The 24,775-nt window shown below is 39.3% G+C and overlaps 1 protein-coding gene across 4 annotated transcripts in view; it reads left to right on the forward strand.

Annotated features, from left to right (window-relative positions):
- Positions 1 to 15,444: 15,444 nt before the first annotated feature.
- UBE2D3 (ubiquitin conjugating enzyme E2 D3) overlaps positions 15,445 to 24,775 on the forward strand; it is a 29,273-nt gene continuing 19,942 nt past the window's right edge. The window contains exons 1-2 of one of the 4 annotated variants that reach the window (XM_079919675.1): positions 15,445 to 15,722; positions 17,019 to 17,173. In XM_079919675.1, coding sequence (XP_079775801.1) covers positions 17,150 to 17,173 — 24 coding nt within the window. In that variant the 5' untranslated portion in view covers positions 15,445 to 15,722; positions 17,019 to 17,149. The other 3 variants (XM_079919676.1, XM_079919674.1, XM_079919677.1) reach the window with 3 other exon arrangements.

Here is a 24,775-nt window from a genome sequence, read left to right on the forward strand (position 1 = left end):
TTTAAGGATTATTTGTTTGGTCCCTCCAATACCAAACTGTTACTCTTTATGTACATTACTCTAAAAAGTTGTCACTACCAGTACCTTAAGGTCATAGTACCTTTACCATAATCCAGGCAAACATTTTCTTTAACTTCTATTTGAATTCCATGTGAGACATAAAAAAATGTCTTATTGAAAGTCATATGCATATGTTTGTTTTATTTTTTTTTATTTTTTGCGGTACGCTGGCCTCTCACTGTTGTGGCCTCTCCCGTTGCGGAGCACAGGCTCAGCGGCCATGGCTCACAGGCCTAGCTGCCCCGTGGCATGTGGGATCCTCCCAGACCGGGGCACGAACCCGTGTCCCCTGCATCGGCAGGCGGACTCTCAACCACTGTGCCACCAGGGAAGCCCTGTTTTATATTTTAAATGTATATGCCTTTCATTTAGATCCTGAAATTTAAGATGGTTTCTATTCCTTCTGAAATTCTTCATTTCTCCTTGTACTTTTTTTTAATTGGAGTATCGTTGATTTACAGTGTTGTTAGTTTCAGGTGTACAGCAAACTGAATCAGTTATACATTTACGTATATCCACTCTTTTCTAGATTCCTTCCCCATATAGGCCATTACAGAGTGCTGAGTAGAGTTCCCTGTGCTATACAGTAGGTCCTTATTAGTTACCTGTTTTATGTATAGTAGTGTGTATATGTCAACCCCAATCTCCCAAGTTATCCCATCCCCCTTCTCCTAGTACTTTAAAAAAATTAATTGTAATGGACACTCAACCGTATCAGTCACTTTATCTTTTGGACTAATAGTTTGTCCCCCCCAGTTTGATTATCTCTAGACTGCTGTACTGTGTTACCAAATGGGTAACTTTAAATTCCCAATAACATCCAGCATCTTTTTTAAGTTTGTACTTCCTCTTGTATCATGGTTTGCTCCTTCTCATTTTAGTCTAGTTTCCCTTATTCCTACATGAATAGAAATTTGGTTATATAGAGCTGTTTGCCTTTCCTACTTTTTTGCCCATTACAATTTTCTGTATTTAACATCCTTTCTAGTTCTACTCCAAAAAAGTACTTTATGTATTTTTAAATTTGGGATCACAAAAATAATGTATTAGCACCCTCCCTTATCCAGTACTTAGACTTTGGCATTCTCAACCTTAGGGAACTTGGAAATAAGAAAAAAACTGAGCAGCAAGGAAAACAGGTGTTATAACCTTCATTCTGTAGCAGAAATATTGATCTGTTCTTGAGGAATTAAGTGTTTCACAAAGGTGAATTCTCTGTGTAACTGAAGCTTCAATTATTCATCATGGACAGTAAGTTAGTGTAGTTCAAAGGGCTCTGTCTTTACTGGTATGCCAGTAAGTTTAACAACTCCCTCCAGGATGGGGGAAAGTTCTGATTGTAATGTTTGCAAATTTCTCTGGGGTAAATACTCCCACTGTGACCCACTTCAAGCTACTACAGGACATCACTGAACACAGAGTTGGAAAGAGGCGTATACTGTCAAATAATAATACTTCCACCATGTGGACACAATAGACATACTCATAAAAACGTGGATAATAATAAAACAGCAAAATAACTAGGAAATGAGTTTCAAGTATTTATTATTAAGTCCTATATTGGATCTTACTGTAACTTTCAGTTTATACAATTATTTTCTAATAAAGGCTATGTTTAACAGTCAGCTTGCAAAATTCCTAAAAATTTTAAAATTGGCACTCATAAGGCAGCATAAGCCAGCTCTAGCATACTATGGCCTACACTCTTAGTTGTGGAAGTAACAAGGAATAAGCAATATGAGTTGAGGTGGTTCTGCTAGCTAATGATAAAAAACAAATACTCGGATTCATATAGTCAACCCTTAAATTCCACCATCTCACAAAGTAAAGTCCTTCATGCCTTTTTCATATTCCTCCATGTATATATTACCTTGTTATGACTTTACTTTTAAAATCATTTAAGGCTGCTGTACATGTTTAATCTGTGTTGCCTGTAAATAAATAGTGACAAAGGGAACCCAACAAGGAATGGGCAAAAAAATATAGACAGCATAGCACAGGGAGATCAGCTTGGTGCTTTGCAATGACCTAGAGGGGTGGGATAGGGAGGATGAGAAGGAGGCTCAAGAGGGAGGGGATATGGGGACATATGTGTGCATATGGCTGATTCGCTTTGGTGTACAACAGCATCTAACACAGTATTGTGAAGCAATTATACTCCAATAAAGATCTATTTTTTAAAAAAAGCAAAGGGGAAAGGCATAAAAATTAGAAATAAATAAAACTGTCATTATTCACCGATAAAAAATATATAGACAGACATTTCTTCAAAGAAGATACATGGATGGCAAAGCAGCACGTGAAAGGATGCTGAAAAGAAAAATGAAAAAAAAAGGATGCTGAACATCATTAGTCACTAGGGAAATGCAAACTAAAAGGACAATGAGATACTACTACATTCCTATTAGAATGGCTACGACTGAAGACTAATCATAAGAAGTCAGGAGGAACTGGAACTCTCATACACAGCTGGTAGGAATGTAAAAAGGTACGACCACCTGGGAAAAGAGTTTGGCAGTTTCTTAAAAAGTTAAACATATGCCTACTATATGATCCAGCCATTCCACTTCTAGCTATTTACTCGAGAAATGAAAGCGTTATGTCCATACAGTCATACAACAATGTTCACAGCAGCTGTATTCATAATAGAAACTGCAAACAATCCCAATGTCCACTGACATGTGAATGGATGAAGAAATTGTGGCATATCCATAAAACAAAATACTACTCAGCAATTTTTAAAACATGAACTATTAAGAGACACAACATAGGTAAATCTCAAAACAATTACGCTGAGTGAAAAAAGCCAGACAAGAAAATAGGGCATACTGTATGATTCTTTTTAAATAAAATTCTAGAAAATACTAACTAATCAATGGTGGCAGAAAACACATCAGTGGTTTCCTGTGGATGAGGGGAGAGAGGGATAGGAACAAGAGAGTTTACAAAGGAGCACAAGGACACTTGTGGTGATGGATACATTCATTATCTTGATTTTGGTGATAGTTTCATGGGTATATACGTATGTCAACTTATCAAATTGTATACTTTATGTGCAATTTATTTTATGTCAATTATACTTCAATAAAGCTATTTAAAAAACAAAATCTACTGTGGTATGACCAGGAGAGATGAGTAAAAGGTAACTGCTTTGTTCTGGATAACTCAGTTCCATCTTTCAGGGTAAAACTGTATAGGTTCTTTGGGCAACCCTAAGCACACTGCTGTTGTCTTTAGCACATGCCTGCTGTTAGGCCAGATTCTCTTCATCTGAGTGCCTGTCTTTACATATATCCCTAATAAATTTCATATTATTTGTTTTACATGTGACTATTATTCTTATAACAAGGCTTCAGTATTAATATTCATTAGACCTTTGGTTTTTCAGACTGTGTTTAATGAACACTAGGGGTACCCACAGAACCATCTGAGGTATCCTGAGTGGAAGTGGGGATTGGAGATGGAAGGAAAGTGATAAAGAATCCGAGTGGGCAAGTCTTCAGCTTCCAACCCAGGCAACTTATTAGTTTTACAGACTTAAGGACTCCTGGGGAAAAAACAAAGTATGAAAACTATGTAAACTTTATCCACAAGCCAAGCTCAGAGCTTGATGCACAGTAGGTGCTCAATAAATATCTGCTAGATGAATCATAATTAAATGTAAAATGCCTCTCACTTCTTTCCGCACTCCCTCTCTTTCTCATTTGGCATAAAAACTTTTACTCTGTCATTTGAGTTTCTTGAGATGGGAACATTAAGTTTTGAGAAGAGCTGTTGATCTTACACTTTAAAAAAAGTACCAACATAAGGTACTAAAGTATACCATTTTTTAAAAGCACTGATATATATATATATATATATATATATACACACACACACACACACACACACACACACATAAATATATTCACACATTGATTAGCAATACAAGCCTGTAAGCATGTAGTAACAAATCCTATGGGCATTAAACACACATGTGAAAAGTTCTTAAGGCTAAGGGAAAACAAGTATACAACCACATGGAAAATTGCCCCGACAAATTCATGATCTTCTACCTTAGGCCCTTAACAAGGACTTTCTTTCCTTTCTTTAGTTAGTTCTTCAGCTTCCCTCTTCAGTGATTCCACATTTACTTCCTTTTCTCATGCCCAACTCATTGTCATCCATAGCACTCCTTCCTATTTTACTAAGAAAGGTGAGAACATTGAGTATTAATGGTCAACCTCCTGCCTCCTCCCACCTAGAATTTATCTTCATTTTTACCCATTCTAATCTCCCCTCTAGTCCCTGGTAAGTTTACCCCTTGTACAAAATCAAATACTTTTTGACCTACAGTCACATCTTGTGAAGAAACTGGCTCCATTGATTGATATCTCTATTCTGTATCTCATCTCTCTCATGACTCCTGCTAGACTATAAACGTACTCAAATCTCTCCCATTCTAAAAAACAGTATTCTCCGTTGAGTTCCTTTAAGCTAATACCCTACCTTCTAATTTCTTATCATAGCCAAGCTCTCCATTTTTTTCTCTTTCCATTCACTCCCGGACCTCCTTAAACTGTCAAAACCACTTCACTCAGTGACAGATGACTCAATAACAAATCTTAGTTGACAAATTTCTAATCCCTAGTATATTTGAACCTTCTATACCATTTGACACTTGATATTTTCAGTAGGTGGTCAAATATTTTTTGGATGCGTAAAGTCGGAATCAATGGAGGAGTCACAAGGTCAGACTCAACAAATTCAACTTTAGGTATATGACAAAGGATTTTTATAACCTCTACATCAGTGTTTCTCAAACTAGAATCTTTGAATTCTTTACCAGATATTTTTCCTCATGTTGATTTATTTCATTAATCTATAGTAATTAATATAGTCCAGATCACCTTGATTCCCACTTACAACTAAGCACTGCCATGTGATTCCAGAGCCTGTGTTGTGTTTAGGTTGATGCCCTTGTTGGCACCATGTAACAGTACTTTGTCTTAGGCAAATGAGAACAGAAATAGGTAACAATTGCTTATTTCTGGGCATGTGAAAGCTAAATGACATCAGTGAAAGAATGAACAAAGGTCTCCTAAAGGTTCTGTAGAGAAGGCTGGTCATTACATATGGAACACAGCAGTTAGTATAGACGTGCCAAATTTAAAAGTACCTAAACTGCAGTAGTCAGCTCTGTATTTGTTTCAAGAGGCAATTTGTAAAAAATAAAATAAAAATCAAGTAGCACACAGATATTAATTTTATTAGTTTACATTTTTCCACATTTAATATATAAACTTTAGTTTCATAGTTCTTTAAGAGTTAAGAGCTTAAGGAGTTTATACCAAGTTTATAAGTATATTTTGCTTTATTTTTTTTTGCAATTTTATTATAGTTTATCGTCGTGTGTGTGTGTGTGTGTCTGTGTGTATATATATGATTTTATTATAACATTCTGATAAATAACTGGAGGGGTAGCCTCAAAAAATTTTTTTCTTAAGGTCAGCTCTACCCATTAAATACACTAAATATACCTCCTGTATTATGGGTCTTTAGTGCAATTACTGCAACTATTTTAGGTCTTTCTCACAATCACAACTCATCCAGATTATTTCAGTAGAATCTCAAGTGGTCTCTTTACCTCTACATACACTTCTGTTACATCTTCCACATTGCTATCATAGTTATCTTTTCATGATTAAAATCTGATCATGACTTTATGCTAAAAATTCAATTTGCTCATCCCATACCCTTCAGAATAAAATCTGAGCTCATTAACATGGCTTGTTAATAAGGCCCTCAAGATACCCAGCCTTGTCTTTCAATGTTTTGTCTCTTTTCTCATTCATCCCCCCCACCCCCTACACACACACACACACCACCACCACCACCACCACTACTACTATTACTACTACTACTACTACTACTACTACTACTACTACTACAGCCAAAGTACCTTCTAAAGTTCCAAAGTACCTTGGAAACTTACTTTCCAAAGTAAGTTTTGGAAACTTGTTATTTCTAAAACTTACCTGGTCAAGTTCTCTGAAACTGTGCATGTTGTTCTGCCTAGGAGCATTTCTCCCTTTTCTTTTTCCTGGTATGCCCTTTTTTTCACTTGTTTAAATACAGCTCCCTTTTGCAGATAACCCCCCCCCCCCACTGGTGAATTGGGCACATTAATATTACTCTATGCATGCATTTATGTCATTGAACACACTCTATGGTGACTGTCTGATACTTAACGGTCTCCCCAGTTAAAAATTTTTCCTCAAGGTGACATCTGACTTTCATCTATGTATCTTCAGCATCTAGCTCAGTGCCTAGCACATACTAAGCATTCAATATTTTTTTAAAAATGAACACTTAAAAAGATGGGAGTGATTATATCAACAGATCTCTACTACATTAACATCCTTCGGCCTAAACCTGAAGACACTGCTTAGCCTAGTCAGACCTAAATATTGTTGACTGACACACTGTATAACTTTCCTTAACTTACATCAAAAGCAGTCCCATAATGTAAATCCACGTTTTTTTAAACTGTAAATAAGGAAGTTTTTCAGAAGGCAAAATGAACTATTATATATATGAACATGTTACAGTGACTAGATTTTAAGCCAGCAAGTACAAAAAAGTTATGTAAAACTGAACCACCATAAGGGTGGTACCCTGAATTCTGTTCTCTAAAGTAGGAGACCTTGTAGTAGTTGAGTAAACAGGAAGAAAAAAAGGATTCCTCTTCACTTCCAGTTCCCCCAAGGACAGTCCACCTTTGACATTTTCCTTCCCACTTATTTCTGCACACCTCTCCATCTAGTCTCCAATGTCCTTACCTTGCCTTTTGTCCCTACTTACAACCCTGTCTGAGCCAGGGGTACGCATTTAGCCCTACCCCTAAAATGCTCCAGGGTAATCTTCCCTTTCTCTCCATTAGTGCAGAATAGAAAGAAGGAAAACAAGACAAAGCTAAATTCACACAAATCTGCAAATATCTACTTATATCAACTCTTGGCCTTTTTGTCTAAATTACTGTTGGAGAATTGAATTTCAAGTATTGTAGCACCCAGCGTTCTATTTTGAATAGGTTTTTTTGTAAGATGCAGAATCCGTATCATACTGTTCTTACTGGGTATATATAATAAAGCCCATTCACTTAATCATTAACTTTGAGATTTAATATGTTTTGATGATGGGATATCACTGAAACTGTCACACTTCTTCAACACCAAATGAGCCAAATTCTTAAAATTTTTTTTAGATGTAGTGGAATGTTTCTTAGTAAGTTTCATTCTTATGTGCCATGTGCTAAAATCAGTACTTCTTGCAATGAAAAAAATCAACAGGTACTAGATAGTATTAAAAACTAAAAGCCTCATATAAGTTGCTCCATTAAGCCACTTAGATACTATATAGATCTGATTCTTTAGAACCACTGTGTACAACATTCCTATAATCACACCTAACTTAAAATTCTCTAATAGAAGAATTTTAAATTTATCATCACTCTCTTACTAAAGAATTCTCACCTACATTTAAATAATCAAATTCAATATGGGTAAAATAATGATCATTTCTGGTCTAAATCACACCACACCTCTGTTTACTTTAGACTTTTTAGATTGTTACTGAAACAAGAAAGATTATAATTATTGTTGGTAAGTAATTTTAATTTGAATTCCTTACTTTTAGTTAAGTACTTTTAAAGTTAATTCATATTTCGGGACCCAAAAAATAGAGGCCAACCCAGTGGCTCAGCCCACACCACAAATCTAAATCTACGTCAGCCTGCAATTACATGACACACCTGTCAAGGAAATCTAACATACACCAATCACAATCCTCCAACTCAGCTTAACTATTAACTAGCTCACCTGACCCTAGAAAACAGGACCTGCTGGCCTTACAAGGAAATCCCCGACTTCCTAGGCAGTCATGCCCTGTTTTGGCATTGAAACTTCTAAGGCTCTAAAACTCACGCTTGCCCAAAATCTCTGGGGAAGGGAAAGAGTGTTGCACTGATTATGAGACACTGTACAACCTCAATCCACAGATTGTTTTCCCTTGAATAAAGGGCATCAAACTCATTACTAAATTGTTTTAGTTTTGTCATTTGACAGCACCTAACCCTCAAATTCCTTATCTAGATGATCTACCCCCAATTTTCAAACTACTTGATTTTTATTGGAAATTTTAAAGAAATTTTTCTATATTTAGAGTATGCCAAAATCAGATGTATTCTATTTCTGATCATAATCATGAACTTTAATTTTCAATAAAACATAATGCTTTTTTTTTGGCCCAGCCACGTGGCATGCAGGGTGCGGATCTTAATTCCCCAACCGGGAATGGAACCCTCGTCCCCTGCTTTGGGAGCATGGAGTCTTAACCACTGGACTGCCAGGGAAGTCCCAATATAACGCTGTTTAAAATTAATTTTAATCACTATGTTTTACAAAGCAAATAACATTGATGAAAATATCTCCAAATTTAAGACTAACTGACAGCAAATGCTTATTATGTTAAAACCAAATCTAAATTACATTGTTGTTTGTACTGAAGGAAAAACCTTGCTGGATGTAAATTTTTTACATTTTAAAAGGATGAAAAAAAAAGGATGCTATCTTATCATCAGTAACCAGAAAATTGAAAATATTTAGTAGTAAGTTTCCAGGCTGATCTCACATTTTAATTCTAATTCATTAGTTTTTTTAAATCTAGGGCTCCCTGGTGGCCCAGTGGTTGAGGGTCCACCTGCCAATGCAGGGGACAGGGTTTCGACCCCTGGTCCAGGAGGATCCCACACGCCGCGGAGCGGCTGGGCCCGTGTGCCACAATTACGGAGCCCATGCGCCCCCGGGGGGGCGGGGGGAAGGGGGAGGAGGGAAGGAGGGGGAGAGGGAGGGGGCCGGGGCCGCCGCCATGAGAGGTCCGCGCACCGTGGCAGAGAGTGGCCCCCCGCTCACCGCAACTGGAGGGAGCCCACGCGCAGCAACGAAGACCCAACGCAGCCAAAAATGAAATAAATTTATTTTTAAAAAATCTACATTGCGATAATTCACATACCATCAAATTCACTCTTTTAAAGTGTACAGTTAAGTGGATTTTAGAATATTCACAGAGTTGTGTAATCAACACCTTTATCCAACTTAAGAACATTTCATCACCTTCCCCCCAAAAAGACCACATACTCATTAGCAGTCACTCCCCATTTTCCCTGCCCCTAGTCGCGGGTAACCAGTAATCTACTAGTCATTTCATATGAATGGAATCATACAGTACGTGGCCTTTTGTGTCTGGCTTTTTTCACTTAGCAGAATATTTTCAAGCTTCAAGATACATGTTGCAGCAGTATCAGTGTTTTGTTCTTTCCTATTAACCAATACTATTCCATCATATGGATATACCACATTTTATTTATCCATTTATTAGCTGATGGACATTTGGGTTGTTTCTACTTTTTGGCTATTATGAATAATACTCTGAACATTCATGTATACAAGTTTTTACATTGAAAATGCTCAAATTTATTTTTAGCTTTAACATTTGGGCGTGGTTCATTATGTGCCAAACACCACCTCAAGGTCAAAATGATGTTCTCAGTATGAAATAAAGTAGTTTCCTAAACCACACTCACTTGTCTTGATCATTAAAATGAAATTCTGAAGTGGTAAGGTATAAAGACTAATTTGATTTTTTTTTCTTTTATTTTTGCAGTACACGGGCCTCTCACTGTTGTGGCCTCTCCCGTTGCGGAGCACAGGCTCCGGACGCACAGGCTCAGTGGCCATGGCTCACGGGCCTAGCTGCTCTGCGGCATGTGGGATCTTCCCGGACGGGGGCACGAACCCGTGTCCCCTGCATCGGCAGGCGGACTCTCAACCACTGCGCCACCAGGGAAGCCCAACTAATTTGATTTTTATGCAAATAATATGAAAAACGTTTGGTTGAGTTGGGTTCCATATTTCCTATTCCAAGTGAATTTGTAAACATGCATTTTGTATATTCATAGTTTTATATTAAATCTGGACCGTAGCATTTATAATGTAATTAAATTAATAAAATGGCATAAACTGTGTTAGAGCCAGTGTCCTTAGCAAGTTATAAAATTCTGTAACAATGTTAAGTCATAATGGCCATCATTAAAAAGTCTACAAATAGCAAATGCTGGAGAGGGTGTGGAGAAAAGGGGAACCCTCCTACACTGTTGGTGGGAATGTAAATTGGTGCAGCCACTGGAAAACAGTATGGAGGTTCCTTAAAAAGCTAAAGTAGAGCTGCCATATGATCCAGCAATCCCACTACTGTGCATATACCCAGGGAAAACTATAATTTGAAAAGATACATACACCCCAGTGTTCACAGCAGCAGTATTTACAATAGCCAATATATGGAAGCAACCTAAATGTCCATCGACATGAATGGATAAAGAAGATGTGGTATATACACACAATGGAATACTACTCAGCCATTAAAAAGAATGAAATAATGCCATTTGAAGCAACATGGATGGACCCAGAGATTATCATACTAAGTGAAGTAAGAAAGAGAAAGACAAATACCATATGATATCACTTATATGTAGAATCTAAAATATGACGCAAATGAAGTTATTTACAAAACAGAAACACAGACACAGAAAACAAACTTATGGTTACCAAAGGGGAAAGGTGGTGGGGGAGGGATAAATTAGGAGTTTGGGATTAGCAGACAGACTACTATATACGAAATAGATAAAGAACAAGTTCCTGCCGTACAGCACAGGGAACTATATTCAATATCCTGAAATAAACCGTAATGAAAAGGAGTGTGTATATAGATGTATAACTGAATCACTTTGCTGTACACCAGAAACTAACACAACACTGTAAATCAACTATACTTCAATAAGAAGAAAAAATTCTGTGACAAAATTACAAAGATCTAAAAATATAGCCGTAATATTAATAACATAAGTATATGTACTAGTGTACGCTAACGATGTTTATTCACAAGTACGTTTTAATTAACCCCTGTACTCACATTACAATAATGTAGCTTCACTGATGCATTCATATAATATTAGGACTTCATAATTTGGATTAGTTATTCCACTGCCACTTTTATGCTAATTTTCTTCATTCTTTATATTCTTCAGTTTTATGCCACTTCCTGCAAGAAAATCTGACCTACCATAATTAGAAAGACTTCAATACAATATTCATTAAGAAGGAAGGGACTGGTTTAGCTATTTCTTCAACATTTTTGCACCTTTTTAACTTCTGAATGTTTCTTTCAATATATAAAACCATAGTCTTTTTTAGCATACTGCACACTGCTATATAAAAAAATGATTATTTTCCTTTCTTTTTTTTCAGATGGGGATGTTGCTATCATCGTAATTCAAATAGGTCAAATGCAACTGTAAAGTGAGTTCTCTATAATACCAGACATGTGAATAGTGTTTTAAAGTTTGAGCTGATCCTAAACTGCCTCTTAAAACATCAAAATACTTCTAGGCCATGGTCGTTTTAATTTTAACCTTAGCAAAACTGAGTAGAAATGTAAGTATGCTAGTGTAAATACAAACAAATAGAAAGCATAGTCAACCAATAAATTCACTTCAGTGCCAAATAAAAATGAATTTGGGATTTCATAATCACTTGCCTCCATTAAGCATAGATAATCTAGAACTTCATATATTAGGATTTATTTACATGCAATAATTTCTTCCATACAACCCTGACAGTGGTCAATATAAAAAATACAGTAGCACCATTATAAAACAAATGTTTAATTTCAGATATGAAAGTATGTTTGTAGGGCAGGAAAAGGCATGAGTGGATTTCTTCATCTTCTAAGCAAAATTCCATTACAACAAAAATTTCTGTAAAACAAACTATTTTCTAGCCCCAACTGGTAGCCCACTTTTTTTTTTTTTTTTTTTTTTTGGTACGCAGGCCTCTCACTGTTGTGGCCTCTCCCGTTGCGGAGCACAGGCTCCGGACGCGCAGGCTCAGCGGCCATGGCTCATGGGCCTAGCCGCTCCGCGGCATGTGGGATCTTCCCGGACCGGGGCACGAACCCGTGTCCCCTGCATCGGCAGGCGGACTCTCAACCACTGCGCCACCAGGGAAGCCCTAGCCCACTTATTTTAAAGGTAGTGTTGGATATAAGCAATACCACAGCAAAGGAAGAATTTAGAAAATTCCTTTTATAACACAACATTGTAAATCAACTATACTTCAATAAAATTTTTTTTAATTCCTTTTAGACACTGGGTGAAAATATTTTGAGGCAGTGAATATGTATTTGTTACACTAGTGGGCAAATTAAAGTCGGCTAACAGTCGAAGGGTAAAAAAAATAAACACCTTAGTAAAGAGTGAGAGCTTTTCAACTATATTTCAGTTAAAAAAAAAGAGTGAGAGCTTTGAGGTCAGACTGCCTAGGTTTAAATCCTGGCTGTACTACTTAGTAATTGTATGACCTTGAATGTTTCATCTGTGTAATGGGGATTAAAGGGCCCAGCACACAGTACATCAAATAACAATTATTAACACTTGTTATTTAGAATTTTAAATACACAGTATTTTAATTTCTTTCATCTTTGGTTATTATTTTCATTTTGTAATTCTTCCAGCATGTCTTATTTGTAAAGGCATTTACAAATAAGTAAGAGTGATACAGTAAAACCTAAGTTATCCAAAATGCTTGGGAAATGAATCATTCTGGATAGGTAAATTTTCTATAGGGTACCTTTTTTTTTTTTTTTTAGATGTCGGGGGTAGTAGTTTATTATAGGGTACCTTTATAGGTATCCAAAAAAAAAAAAGAAATCAACAAATGGGATAAATTTATTTCCTACCCTATTACACACTTCCATGCCTTCTTAACAACAGTATACTAGTGGTAAACTTTTTCTTAATAAATCACTATTATTATGAATATCAATTATATTTCCATGTTAAAATGTCACAATCCAAAGCCTACCAACAGTAATATGCCTACTTGATTCCACCTAAGGTTTTTTAACATTAAGTTCATGAATAGAATTCGGGGGTGTGTGAAATTGAATGGGAAAAAAAAATTACATCTTTATTTTTACTAATCTCTAACTGAAAATTAGCATTTCCTTCAATTATGACTGAAAGCACCAAAGAGCTGCACCTATGTCTGTATCTCCAATAGGAATCACAGATCCTTTATACCACATTACAACTGTTGCAAACTCTGGTAATTTTATGTTCATCATTATTTCAAAAATTTGGTCTTTATTAGACCCAACACTAGATCTTACAGTGTTAATAAAGCCCATATATTCCTATATCAAAAGTTTGTTTTTCTTGAATATTTTGAGCTTGTTTCAATTTTTTTTCTTTTGTAATGCTATGAATTTTATTTTATACATTTAAAAGCATAATTCTGAGAAGAGTCCATGGCTTCACCAGCCTGCTAATGTGGTTTGTGGCTCAAAAACAGTTAAGAACGCTGACCTCAAATTTGTCTCACTCTTCTGTGCTCTGTTAATTCAGAGCATTGATGTGGTCCATTATATTTTCATACCAAAGCTTGTTTAGATTAGGGTAGTACAAATTAGCTTCTCTAGGGCTTTTCTTCATGGACCTCCTGGATTTTGTGAGTTCCCTCTGAGTAGGTAGGAATGTTTCCTACCATTCTTATACTTGGCTTTCGAAAGAGCAAAACAAATAGAGGGAGAAATAAGTCAAATAAAATTAGCTTCGGGTAGTATTGAAAGTAGAAATCTAAAACATCCTACCCTCCCACTTTCTAAATTAAGAGACAATAAATACTCCATTCAATAAATACTCTGATATTAACTGCATGGGTTCAAATTCTACTTCTGCTATTTATCAGCTTTGTGACCGTGGGACAGTAACTTAATCTCTCTGTACATCAATTTCTTTATTTGTGAAAAGAGGTTAATAAGCACTGTACCTGGTACATTATAAATGTTCCATAAGTATTACTTATATTTATTATTATTCTTATAGATTTGTTTCACACTATGGCCAGCTAATGTTTGACTAATAACTTACATTTATACAGTACTGTAGTCTACAGTGCCCTTTTACATGCATTATGACATCTGAAGCATATGATAACCCTGAGAAAGGACAGCTATTATTATACCTACTTTAGTGTTGAAGAAACTAGGTAACCACACCAATATCACACAAATGGGAAGCAATGGAACAAGAACTCAAACCTGCATTTCTTCTTTCACTCCAATTGTCTAATCCTGTGTTTCTACTGTATTAGACTGGTTAAAAGAGAGAACAAAAGGAAGCTTATTTAGGAAAAAAGGAGGGGGCAGAGGTGTCCAGCAGGCCATGAGGTGAGCACTTTGGTGCTCTGGTACTCACAGGGTGGTCCTCTGAGTAATCTGTATCTTGTTAGAATTACAGAATCTCAGGCTCCACCCCTGGCCTACTAAATCAAAATCAGCATTTCGAACACATCCTAGGTGATTCCAAGATACTAGTTTGAAAAGAACTGTTCCACTAATTGCTCTAGTGATGCTGTTATGGTCACTTGAATAATACAAATTTACCACAGACTTAATAAGTTTTTATTAAGTAATAATTTATAGTAGGAGGAAATAGCTTCCTGCTTTCCCTTAAAAGTCAAGTATATTTAAAAAACAAATTTATATTTCCATTTAATTCTTAAAGATCTCTACTCTCTTAAGTGGGGTCATTAAGGAACGTTAGAAAACCATAAGCAGGTCAGTTCTTACTTTCCAATGCCCTATAAAATTAATCTTACTACCCTGTGCCCTAAGTATGATATACCAGAAAGCAAAATTATCTCTCCATCCTTTTCACTGGCAGAATAAAACCCCGTATTTCTCTCCCTGGATATTTCAGTAAGTACTGAGTTTTTCGGACCCCAAACTCTTACTTCTTGAATGAGTTTTGCAACTTTCTGGCTCTAGGGATTGAAACACAGCAACAGAAGAAAAAGGTATTAAACCTACGCCCATACCTAAACCTTAGCGATGGTGATCGTTGATTACAGAGGCAAGTAAACAGCCCGTCCCAATCTCCCTACCCTCCCTCCTAATCAATTCACAGTTGAGCTTGATTTCTAGGCTGCTCTAATTCTGGGGTCTGGTCAATGGTCACTCGGTTCTCAGGGCTGACCCTCTAGGCCCTAGGGTCAGAATAGCACTAGGATTCCGCACGTGGGAGCGCTGATCAGCTGCCTGCCCGGTTCTATTTGAAATAACTGTTCCCATTTTGAGGGGCGACTCCTCCCACAGGTTAACCAGCCCAGGCCGGCAGGCGAGCCAATATCGCTCACCTGCTGCACCGGAAACTTCAAAAGCCCGAGTCAACGTAGACTAAAGGTATCCGGTAATTAACCCATAGTACCTCCCACAGCACATTCCTGACTGAGCGCCTGACAGAGGGATGTGTCGGCTCGCGCTCTTACCAGTGCGGGAAACTCCATTTCCTCTCCCTCCCACCAATATAAGCATTCAGGGGCGGTGCTTCCCGGCCACGGCCCGCCCCAGGTCGATCCGGTGCCCCATTGCATCTCGCGAGAATTTGTGGATTTGGGGGCGGGCCCCTATCAGGAAGAGGGCACAAAACTGCCCTTAAGTCATTGCAGCGCTACAGCTCCTGTTAGCCAGCCACGAGATTCTCGCGAGATTCGTCTCCTCAATACCAAGTGAGGAAATTGGGGGACGCTGTCGGGAGGGGCATGGGGCTCGACCGCGCAGCTGCCGCTTCCATTACCTTCCTCCCATGGTCTCCTTCCGGTTCTCGATGCTTCTCTGAGTCTAAGGGTTTCCGCCGCTCGTCTACCCTTCCCCCCAGCCCATGACCTGCCTCCGGCCCCCGCCCTCCCAGTCCAACCTCCGATCTGTTTAGTAAGAAGGTGCTGTTCCGAAAAGGAGAAGGGGGTTGGCACAGATACGCTCGGCCCAGGACCTGGGGAACAAGCCGTCCTCTTTCGCCCTTAGATTCGCGCCGCGCTCGCGACGGCGGCGTTGGCGGACTGATACGCGGCGGTGAAGAGGCAGGAGGAGGGGGGAGGGGCGGAGCGTGGCAGCTGGCAGTAGTTCCGTCAGAGCGGACATCTTGTGGCTGTGTCGTGCGCGTGAGCCCCGTAGGGCCGGGGAGGCACCAGCTGCCGCGCGGGGAGGAGGCCGAGGCCGCAGCTTGAGGGAGGCCCCGGCCCCTCTGTACGCGTGGGTGTGGACGGCTAGGGGAAGGGAAGGGAGGCCGGCCCAGTGGCCGGCCGGGTAAGGAGGGAAATACAGGCCCTCGGTGGCTTGAGTGACCAGCCTGTTGGGTGGGGTAGGGTGGGAAGGCTGGGGACGCCGGGGCCTCTCCCGTTTAAGGGGGAGGGGGAATGGGCGCGTCCTCGCACCTAAGCCGGAGCCTCAGGGGCAGCTCGGGCGCGTGGTGGCGGTGGCTGGGCGGGCGGGAGCGCGCGGGAGCGCGCTGGAAGGCGGAGTGTATGGTGGCGTCAGGGCCGACACAGCATAGCTCTAGCTGCGGGGACAGCGGTACACATCCAGCCTCTGATTTATTTTCTTCCCCTCCCCGACCGCACTTTTGAGCAGCGGCCGAAAGAAGCCGGGCGTCAGTCCGGAGTCTCCTGTTCTCCCCTCCCCCCTTGCCTTTCTTTGCCCTAGTGACGCCGGCGTAGCGCCGACTAGGCCCCGGCTCCTCCTCTGCTGGGCCCCGGACCCTGCCCCGCACCCACCCCTTTCTCCTACGCCTCTTCCTTTCCCACCCGGGTCTCTTCCTTTCGAGAGGCCGGGAAGTCACAGTTGGAGCCACCCCTCCGCTCTTCCCGGCACCCTCGCCCCCTCTTCGGGCCGAAGCTCGGCATAGAGGCTGTCGGTGGCTCTGCCGCCCCACCCACCCCGGATCGCGACCGTTTTTGAGGGACTTGGACTCGTCAGGGTCTCTGCAGGGCCTGTGCGAGTGCTGATCTGCTCCGTTTTTGCAAAAGGCGCCTGTGTCTGGCAGAGCCGGTGTGAGACCAAGAGACAATCCTTCCCAGCCGCCGGGATAATCAAGAGTTTTGGCCGGAACTTTGAACACACACCGAGATAGTGAGGAGCCAGACGAAAAGCACAGACTATGGCGCTGAAACGGATTAATAAGGTAACCCATGGGGCGGAGGGAATGGGGGCGTGAGAGAAAAGGAAGGCCCAGCCGGGAGGGAGAGCCTTGGCATTGGGGGGGCGTATAATTTCGGAAAGACTCTTCCTTGGGTCACTTCGTCCATTGGGGGATGGGGAACGCGGCTGTACTTTAAGAAGAAGCGAGGGGGAAAACTCAGGAACAGAGCACTTGCGGCAAGTGAGGTGTTATCTTGAGCGTGTTTCAATGGAATCGGTGCAAATTAGCGATGAGGGAGAGTGGTGATTGCAGGCGCCTCGATTCTTCGAGAAGAGTTTAGTCCCTCTTCGGAATTGCCGGGAGACGCTCCCGCAAATGTCACGGCGCTTCCTATTCTCGGGGCTTGGAAACTTATTTTAGTTGTAAGATCAAGGCTCCGAGCCTTCTGGAAGAAGAGACGGGGGAAGCTCAGAGGAGAGAAGACCTAAGAAATGCGGCGGGTCCCGAACGTGATTAAGGGGTCGGGGTAGAAGTCTCACCGGCTGAAGAGTAGTGAATGGGCCTGGCCAGAAACTGCTCGACTCTGGGCAGCTTGCACAGGAGTAAGTGGGGCTGGGAGGAGGTGGGCTGACACAGTGTTGCCGCTTTCTGTGTTTTGTAGTTGCGGCTTTTCACCCGAAACTGTTCATCAGAGGCGCGCCGGGAACTGATGGAAAGCCCTTCTGGAAGCTCCGTTTTGCTTTGGCGGGGGAGGGGGGGAGAGTGTGGTGGCAGCGAGAGGAGGGTAGGTGTACCTATGTCTGCCTCAGTCCGTTTCATAGCAGCCTCCGGGGAAATTGTTAAGTTATTTAAAACGAGGTTTGATGGTACACTGTGGATCCGTGTTGGAAAAAATAGGGTTTTTCGAGGCTCGGTGGGTGAGCGGAACCTCCACCTCCGGTGGTTTAGTCTCATTTTCTTGCTCTAACTTCTATCCCGCATTTTAAGATGGCGGCTGCTTTAAGTGGTTCAGGCTCTTTCCGGCATCTCCTTTCGTAATAATATGAAATAATATTCTTTGTTAAATGTTAACTTTTACATCAGGTTGTACACTGCCCTAAGATCTCCTGCTCGAGACTTATCTATATTCAGACTCTCAGACTGTATTTCCCTTTTTTGTAACTTGTGTGTGATGTGTTTGGTTCTTGCACAATCGAGGAGGGTGGAGTATTTACAGCTAACTTGAAAAAAATGCCATGGAATAAATTCAGCCTTACTAAAACTAGGAAATAGAGGAGGTTGTGGATTACAAACTTTGGTTTTGATAGGTTGCTTTTTAAATAGTATACATGGACGGAATGGCAAGGACTTGGCTTTACTAAAAATAGACCTGATGCTGCTTAATTTTACATTTATTTAACGTGTGACTTTGGAACTTATTTGGCAAAACTGGTATCTTATGAATGATGAAAGTTTAGATTCAAAGTATTGATGTTGAAATGGTAAATTTTGATTTAGGCCATCACTGCATTGTTTCTGGGGGCTTATGTGAAATACAAACTTCAGTCTTTGTATTTTTGAGACCATGGAAAAAGAGAGGAGTTTAGGAGTTAAGGCTTAAAGTACAAAGGATTATTAAACATCTCTTTCTATGACCACTTTGAAGGCCAGCAACACACTGGAGAAGCATAGTTATATTTTGCAATATAGTTGAACGTAGTATTCAGTACAAATCAAAACCTTTTATCTATAGGAATTAATTCGGGCCACTAAGATGTGGAATAATTTCAAATCCATAGATTTTTATGCACGTGGAACAGAACACTTTAAAGGAAGGTCTCATTGATTTTTTTTCTTTTACAGGTGATACCCAGCTGCTGTGACACCACTTTAATGATTTAAAAGCTCTAGAGAGGCAGTATAATGGTTAGGAGTGTGAACTTCGGAGCAGAAATGCTCCAGTTAGAATTCTAGGGCTCGGCAAATTTACTTGTGTGCCTCTATAAAATGAATATTTGTTGTGTATGACCTATAAATAATTGAGTGTTTCGTGTGTACCAGGCACTATTCTAGACACTAGGGTTGCAGCAGTGAGCAAAACAAATTTTAGAGTCCAAGATTTTTCTTAAGGATTAAATAAGTTAATGTGTGGCTTTAAACAGGCCCCTAGCACAAGGCACTCAATTTATTACTGCAACTTTAATTTTCAAGAGCTTTTATTAAAGAACTTTTCGAGTCTAGTACTCTTCATCAATACCAGATTGTCTCCTTTTGTAAATACTTTGAAGATCTGTGTAATACAGAAACTTGACATAACACTCTCCAAACTGGGAAAAAACAGTGTTGATGTGGGACATTTTTGATTCAACCTGTAGAAAAGTTTTGTTGTGCATGTGGTTTGGTCTTCAGCTGTCACTGTCAGAATCATATGGTCAAACTTTAAAAAAAAAAAAAGTCCCAGATTCAAACAGTTTTAGCAAGTGGACAACTCTGATGGGAGATGCTCTTTATTTTAGGCACCTCTCTTTTATTTTTAATTTATTCTTGTCTGCAGCCCCCCAGATTCTGAATGTTAAGATATATCTGTTCCTCACTGATCATTTTATTGGAATGCTTATTGTTGGAATATTTTTAATCAATAGCAGTTCATTTGATTAAGCTTTTAAATTTGTTTTCTTTCTAAAGCTTATGTTGTAGTTTTTTTGAATATTTCTTAGACCAAGCAGCCTTATCAAACAGCCCTATTCTTTCCCCCCCCCCCCCCTTGTATTCTTTATTTGGACAAGCTGTGGTCTTATAAGGCTGTCAACAAGAATAAAATATGTGAACTCCCTAGTTGGTTGGTGGTGTTTGGGAGCCAGAGGCAGTTTTACTACTCTGATCAAACAGAATGACCACAGTGCATGTATTTTGGGGATGTTTAAAGAGAACTTTACATAAAATGTAATATGAACCAAACCTGAAAGAATAGCTCATGCTTTGAGTGTTTGCAATGTGTCAGAACTGTTTGAAGCACTTGAATTAACTCTTGTGACACCCCCAAGGAAGTAGGTATAATTAATATCTCCATTCTAAAATTAGAAACCTAAGGCACAGAGAGGTTTAAAAAAAAAAGGGGGTCCTCATATCATGGCAGAGTTGGGATTAGGACCTAGGCAATTTGGGCTCTGCAGTGTGTGCTCTTAACCACTACGTTGTCATGTCATCTTTTTAGGGTTTTGGTATTCTAAAAGTTTTCTTTTGTATGCATCATTCTCCTAACAGCTAGACTTAGCATCTGCTCTGTATTGAACACTGTTTCTAAGCCCTTTATGAGTATCTACTTACTTAATTCTCACAACAACCACATGAGATGGATGCTCTTACCATTCCATTTTATACGTGAGGAAACAGGTATAGAGTGAGTTACTTGTCTGTGGTCAGATGGCTGGTAAGGGACTGAGATTCAAATCCGATAGTCTACCTCAAGAACTCGAGCTCTTAAACTCCATGCTGTCTGCTATTTTGAACAATTTCAATTCCTAAATTTAATCTTGCTTCCTGAAATAAGCTGTCTCCTCCCACTTCACATTTAAATAATTGGGATTGAACTTTATTCTTAGGTTATAGCTAATTTATGAGTTTAGATTTTAGCTAACATAAGTTTTGAAAGTAGTGAATTTCTTTTCGGTTAGTATCTTCAAGGACTAAGGGAACTACTATGTGCTGACTAATCACTAGGGGCATCAGAAACTTCCTTTCCAGTAAGCCTATAGACTGTATGCATCATGTCTCAAGGCTTGTCTTTAGCCAGCTAACTTGGTTTGTAGGGCGTTTGTTGACTGAGAAATGCTGATCATGTAATGACCTCAGTTTTTTATTTGAATAAGGGTGATGTTGACACTATGCTTTGGTTTCATCATGATCACCATCAATGTTAATTCTAGTAGTTATCATACAAGTGGAAAGTTGAATACTCTTGCTAACACTGGGGAAAAACTATCACTGGATATCTCTATCATATTGTATGTTAACTCTGTGCGTTCAGGTGTCCTTTGTTATCTAAGATAACAGTCAATTCTTGAGGATTTTACAAAGCATTTCACTATAATCCGTTTATTAAAGAAGACACCAAATTCCTAGTATTGAGATTAGAATGTTTCAGATTGAATTCTCAAATCCTAGATTAGCTTTTGCATTCTACTAGATTTTGGTGTATGTGGGTTTTGACATGGGTTACATTTATATATCAGAATGTTTAACAGCTTTTAAAAGAATATAGGTACATGGGGTCTTGCCAGACTTACTGAACCATTTCTCTGGGAACAGGCATAATTTTGAAATGTCCCTTAGGTGATTCTGAAGCCTCCCTCTGGTTAAGAACCTCAGACATAAGGGATAATCATTTAATCAATACTTATTGAGGTCTTACTGTTTGGCACAGTAGTCTAATCTCAGGGGACAAAATATAGGGAAGCCTGTTACTACCCATGAGGATGTCTTCTTTGAGTGAAGGAAACGAGCATGTAAACACATAAATTGGTATTTGTCACTCTATACAGCTTTTCAAAATTATTATAAATCAAGTAAGGGAAGCATTTATTTAAAATAAGGGGAATCGTTATTCCAATGTCAGATTCACCCATTATTAAAGATAGGTTTATTTAAATGCCTTTCCGTACGATATTATATATATATAGTTATATATATTTTTTTCACTGTTTAGTGTTTTTTATAACTAATTCCCTTTCCAAGACAAATTAGTGTTAACAAAATTAAATGATTTTTATTTCACTGGAAATTTTGTGCTCTTGAGCTAGTTTTGCTACCATAACAATGATCTTATTTCAAAATTGTATAGTGTAATGAAAAATGGATATGTTTAGTGAGTATATCATTTGTTGGTCTATGTTGTTAGATGAGATTTAGTCTCAAAATGGTACCCTCGGTCCTGTTACGTGGGCAGGGGAAAAGTTCAAATGAGTATTTTATACTTTGCCCAAACATCGGATTTTTATCTCCAACTATACTTTGAACATAGTGTTGTATCATTCAGAGACTTCCAGCCAGCTTTTCTTAGTTAAATTTGTTGTATTTAACCTTTTGGGTCTTAGTTGTGATTCACTACTTCTTGGTTACTTGTTCATTTTCAGGATGGAATACCTCATATTAATCCTAGCCTTGTTACAGTTTCCTGGCTAATGTATAATTGAATGTCTTCAACCACTGGACTGCTGTTAATTTTTGTTTTTCATATCTATAAAATGCCTTATTTGCTTTCATGGATCAAAGCTTAGGAGCTAAATTTGGCTCTTTGTCTTTGCCCATTTAGAGATACTGCTTACAAAAGAACAGCTTTGAGTAATCTGAGGTGACTTATTTTTAATGGTGATCTAAAGAAAGAAAATTACAGTATTATTCATTCAAGCTATTCTTTGTACCTTGTCTGAATGAACAGGCATACTTGTCTCATAATTATAGCTAAACAGGAAGTTAATTTCTTGTTAGTGATGTAATGAGACATGGTATGCAGCACTTACCCTCTTAATCTTTAATGTAAAAGAAACTTTCAGGATTTCTTAGAAGAAATCACAAATTCCAAACTAAAATGATTTTTAAGGGGACTATTCCTTCCCATTCTTACGTCCACATATGAAATTGTTCAGATCCCAAAATCTTTTTGCCAAGCTTCCTTCTTTTGAAATGACTTGCGGTAACCATGCATTTCTGAGATACTTGTTTCCTTCCTTGATATTTGTATCCACGTGCGGTATGTAAAATAAATTTCACAACATTGAAGTTTAAAAACTTTTTGTTTACTTCATAGCAAACTTGATCTTTATAAGAACTAGAGCAATTATTGTCTGCCTCATTGGGTAATTACTATTGCATTTTGACTTCTATCATTGGTCAAGATATATACCTTTATATTGCTAGGTCGTAAAGGTTCTTTGAGGGTGATTCTTATTTCAGAATTTCTTAAAGGCACTTACTCTCCTTCCTACCTCATGCCCTCATCTCATCCAGCTCCCAAGATAGTATTTTATGTTGCTCAGTATAGGTTTAAGAGGCAAGGGCTGTCCTTTTTGGGGGGGCGGGGGCGCTGTGTTGGGTCTTGGTTGCTGTGCGCGGGCTTTCTCTAGTTGCAGGGAGCGGGGGCTACTCTTCATTGCAGCGCGCGGACTTCTTGCGGTGGCTTCTCTTGTTGTCAAGCACGGGCTCTAGGACACGTGGGCTTCAGTAGTTGTGGCACGTGGACTCAGTTGCTCTGCGGCATGTGGGATATTGCCGGACCAGGGATCAAACCCATGTCCCCTGCATTGCAGGCAGATTCTTAACCACTGTGCCACCAGGGAAGTCCCAAGGGCTGTCTTCATAGTGTTGATTCCCATGCTCATACAAATCTTGAAGTCAAGTAAAAGTTTTGAAAGAAATGGACTCTTGAATAAAATACAAGAAATTAACTTGCAGTAATGGGATGGACTTCAAGTTTTCCCAAAAGTGATGATAGGAAATGTATCCGTACTGCTATTATTATGACTTTGTGTGATGATGCAAGATGGATGGCAGAGATTGGGATAACATGATCGTGGAACATTGTGGTAATTATTGTACTTAATATCGTAATTAACTACTGTACTTGACCTTACCACAGTAGTCATCTGGGTTAAATTTTGGCCAGCCCTTGGGAGAGTGATGGAACTGGACAAACTAGAAAAGGTTATACAGGGAGTTACACTTCAGTAGCAGAACTGATTAAACAAATTTTGTTTTCATAAATGCTGACTTTGGTTATGTTGATCTAATGTATAAGTAATGGCTGTCATTGAAAGAATGTTTAGCAGAATGTGTAAATAATAGTTACCGGAAGTCTTAAATCTTACTGAAGGCTCATCTACTCATGGCTGCTCTATAGTTATTCATAAATAGTTCTTGTATTTCCAGTTTATAAGCCTTTTGGAGGCAGTGACCATTTCTTATACTTCCCTAACATCTCTCAGAGCCTCTAATCTGTTCAATACCTTGGTTTCCTGTTCTTTGTAGTCTGTGGTTGGTCATTTCATATCGAGTGAGGAAGATGTAGAGAGACTAGAGAAACAAAAACCAAATATTTAGCAGTATGTTTAGACTTCTGTTCTTGGCCAGTGTCTTTCTCAGCCTTTTCATGTTTTATCTCCAACAGTCAGTTGTCAAAGATACTGTGTCCCATGATGATAGAAGCAAAGATCTTCCTCAAAACAAACTGTAGGCTTTCTGTTTTGAGTCCCACATAATGAATGGTCAGACTCATTAATGTTTAATCATGTACCTCCAGATGAGAACACTCACTGGCTTAAGCTATACCTGTTGGTTGCCTGTAAGAGAAATTTGATTGACTCCTTTTCCTATCGGTCTATTTAGGCTTTTAAAGGGAAGGGAGAAACGTATTTCCCAGTGGGAGAAGGCCTGGATTCTCACACTAGCCAGGTGTTCAGGAGGTTTCAGGAGAAGCAATTCAGAGAAAGATGATCCCGAAAGGAGAATATTTCCCCAAAAGAGTACACCGTGGCAGAGAAGTGTCTAACTTTGGTGGGTTTTTTTTTTTCACGGAGAGTACAGTTTTTAGCATCGTACCCTGTATTATATGTCCTTGATCCAGTGTCTTTTCAAGGTGAGTGGAGCATTTAGCTAGTGTGTGCCAAACTC

This window comes from Stenella coeruleoalba (genome assembly GCF_951394435.1).
Source record: "Stenella coeruleoalba genome assembly, chromosome: 4".
In the NCBI taxonomy this organism is placed as follows: Eukaryota; Metazoa; Chordata; class Mammalia; order Artiodactyla; family Delphinidae; genus Stenella; species Stenella coeruleoalba.